General features: G+C 24.0%; 2 protein-coding genes across 2 annotated transcripts; one reads left to right on the forward strand and one right to left on the reverse strand.

Annotated features, from left to right (window-relative positions):
* Positions 1–189: 189 nt before the first annotated feature.
* Positions 190–396, forward strand: ENU1_171340 (hypothetical protein; the record flags this gene model as incomplete). Its single annotated transcript, XM_008861156.1, has 1 exon — positions 190–396. The coding sequence occupies one exon, from the start codon at positions 190–192 to the stop codon at positions 394–396; it is 207 nt and encodes a 68-aa protein (XP_008859378.1).
* A 616-nt stretch (positions 397–1012) lies between these two features.
* ENU1_171350 (eukaryotic translation initiation factor 2 alpha subunit, putative) lies at positions 1013–1912 on the reverse strand (the record flags this gene model as incomplete). The annotated part of the gene is made up of 1 exon (XM_008861157.1): positions 1013–1912. One exon carries the CDS (start codon positions 1910–1912, stop codon positions 1013–1015), a length of 900 nt encoding a protein of 299 aa, XP_008859379.1.
* Positions 1913–2036: the final 124 nt, after the last annotated feature.

Genomic DNA, 2036 nt, shown 5'->3' on the forward strand with positions numbered 1-2036 from the left:
AATACTTAATTAATTACTTTTTATTTAAAAGAATTTATACAATGTTTTTAACAACAAAAAGGAAATACTGAAATTTAATTAGAAAATTCTCTTTAAAATTCTTTTTACAACTCAAAGCAACAGAAGTCTATTTTCAAATTAAACTTAAAAAATCTTTAAAATTAAAATCTATTCATTTCAAATAAAGAGATGTATACAAGTGGAAAATGTTTTCTCTTTGGATTAATTGCAATAATACTTCCACCTCTTCCAATATTAATAATGAGAAAATTTAAAAAAGAGTTTTGGATTAGTTTAGTTCTTTGTTTATTACTTTGGGTACCAGGTATTATTTATGCAGAGTATTATATTTGTAATCATTTTAGAACATATGCAATTACTCATTTTGATTTCTAATCTAATTTAGTTTTATTGTTATTTGTGGTTATGACATTCAAATTTTCTAATACAATTTTTTTATTACATTAAAAATGTACACAAAAAAAAAGAATAAATAATATAAAAAATAATAAACTAAATACATTTAAATATTCTTTATTTCTTGAATTTATCTTCTTTTATAAAGTTAAAAGAACCTAATAAAATAAATAAGATTATTCATTAAAGACCTTTGAATAGTTTGAGTTAAAAAGAAAAAGCAATAATGCTTTTAAATACGAAAGAATTTAAACCCTTTTATAAAAACTAATAATTTGAAAAATTTTTTATTTGATGTATTGTCATTTAAAATGTTGGTGTTTAATGTTTCTATCATTTATATGTCCACCTGTGCCAATAGTACTTATGAATAAATGTTCATTACCAGTTTATATAAATATTATTTTAACTTTCTTCTTCTGGTTACCTGGAGTAATTCATTGTTTAGTTTTTATAGGAACACATTATAAGAAATGGTATATATCCAATCTTGATTTTAATTCATTGTAATACATCATTCAAATTCATTTATTATTTCTAATTTAAAATAATCCAAAAAGATTTATAAATTAAAATTTGTTTCAATTAAAAAAATTTATTCATCTTCTGCATCTTGAGAATTAGCATCTTCAGTTGTATCTTCATTTTCTTCAATTTCTTCTTCTTTAGAAACAACACATGGATCTCTTTTTACTACACAAGATCCTCCTTCAGATTCAATTTGTGCTTTAATAGCAGCAACTGCAGCATACATTATTTCCATTCCTTTTTGTCTTTCCGGAAGAGTAAGGAATAATACATACAATGGAGATGAAACTAATTTAATAACTAATCCGGAATCACCTGCACATTCTACACCTTTTAATAATGCTCTTTTAACTGATTCAACTCCTCCAATTGCAAAACAACTTACTTCAATATCTGCACGGAATTTTAATGGTTGAATAGTCATATAATGTGAAATAGTTTGATGTAATGCATCTAATATATTAGCTGGAATTCCATATGGTTCAAAAACATCAGGTTCAGTTAAACTCTTTCTAAAAGCATCATGAAGAGTACCATATTTTTTAGCTAATGGCCATCCAAACATAGTATATAATTCTTCCATTGAAACATCAGCTTTTTTTGCAATTAATCTCATAATTAAATGTGCTTCTTTATTCTTTGTATATTTTGTAAGAAATGCTGATTTTTCTTCTGGAGTTGTTCGTTTTAATGAAAGATCAATAAATCCACTTTCTGAATTTACACGAATAACTGTAGCAACTTCTTCTTTTCCAACACGTGTTAAACGAGTTTGTTTATATCTTTTTCTTGATAATTCTGACATAGGAATCATACCTTGAATATCATCATATTCCTTTAATGCAACGTATGTTCCCATTTCACTTGAAGATACTACAGTAACTAAACAAAGGTCATCTTCATTAGGAAATTTTTGTTCTAACATTCTACAATGTAATTTTGGATTATCAATATCAGGTGCACTCATTTCAAATAAAGTTCTTTTTCTTTTTGAGTTTAAAAAAAAAGAGGGTTTTTTTTTAATTGAAATTATTATGAAATATTTTTTTTTTCTTTATTCTTTTTAAATTTTTTTAAATTTTATAAAATTA

Source organism: Entamoeba nuttalli, assembly GCF_000257125.1.
Source record: "Entamoeba nuttalli P19 unplaced genomic scaffold asmbl_7452, whole genome shotgun sequence".
NCBI lineage: Eukaryota > Evosea > Mastigamoebida > Endamoebidae > Entamoeba > Entamoeba nuttalli.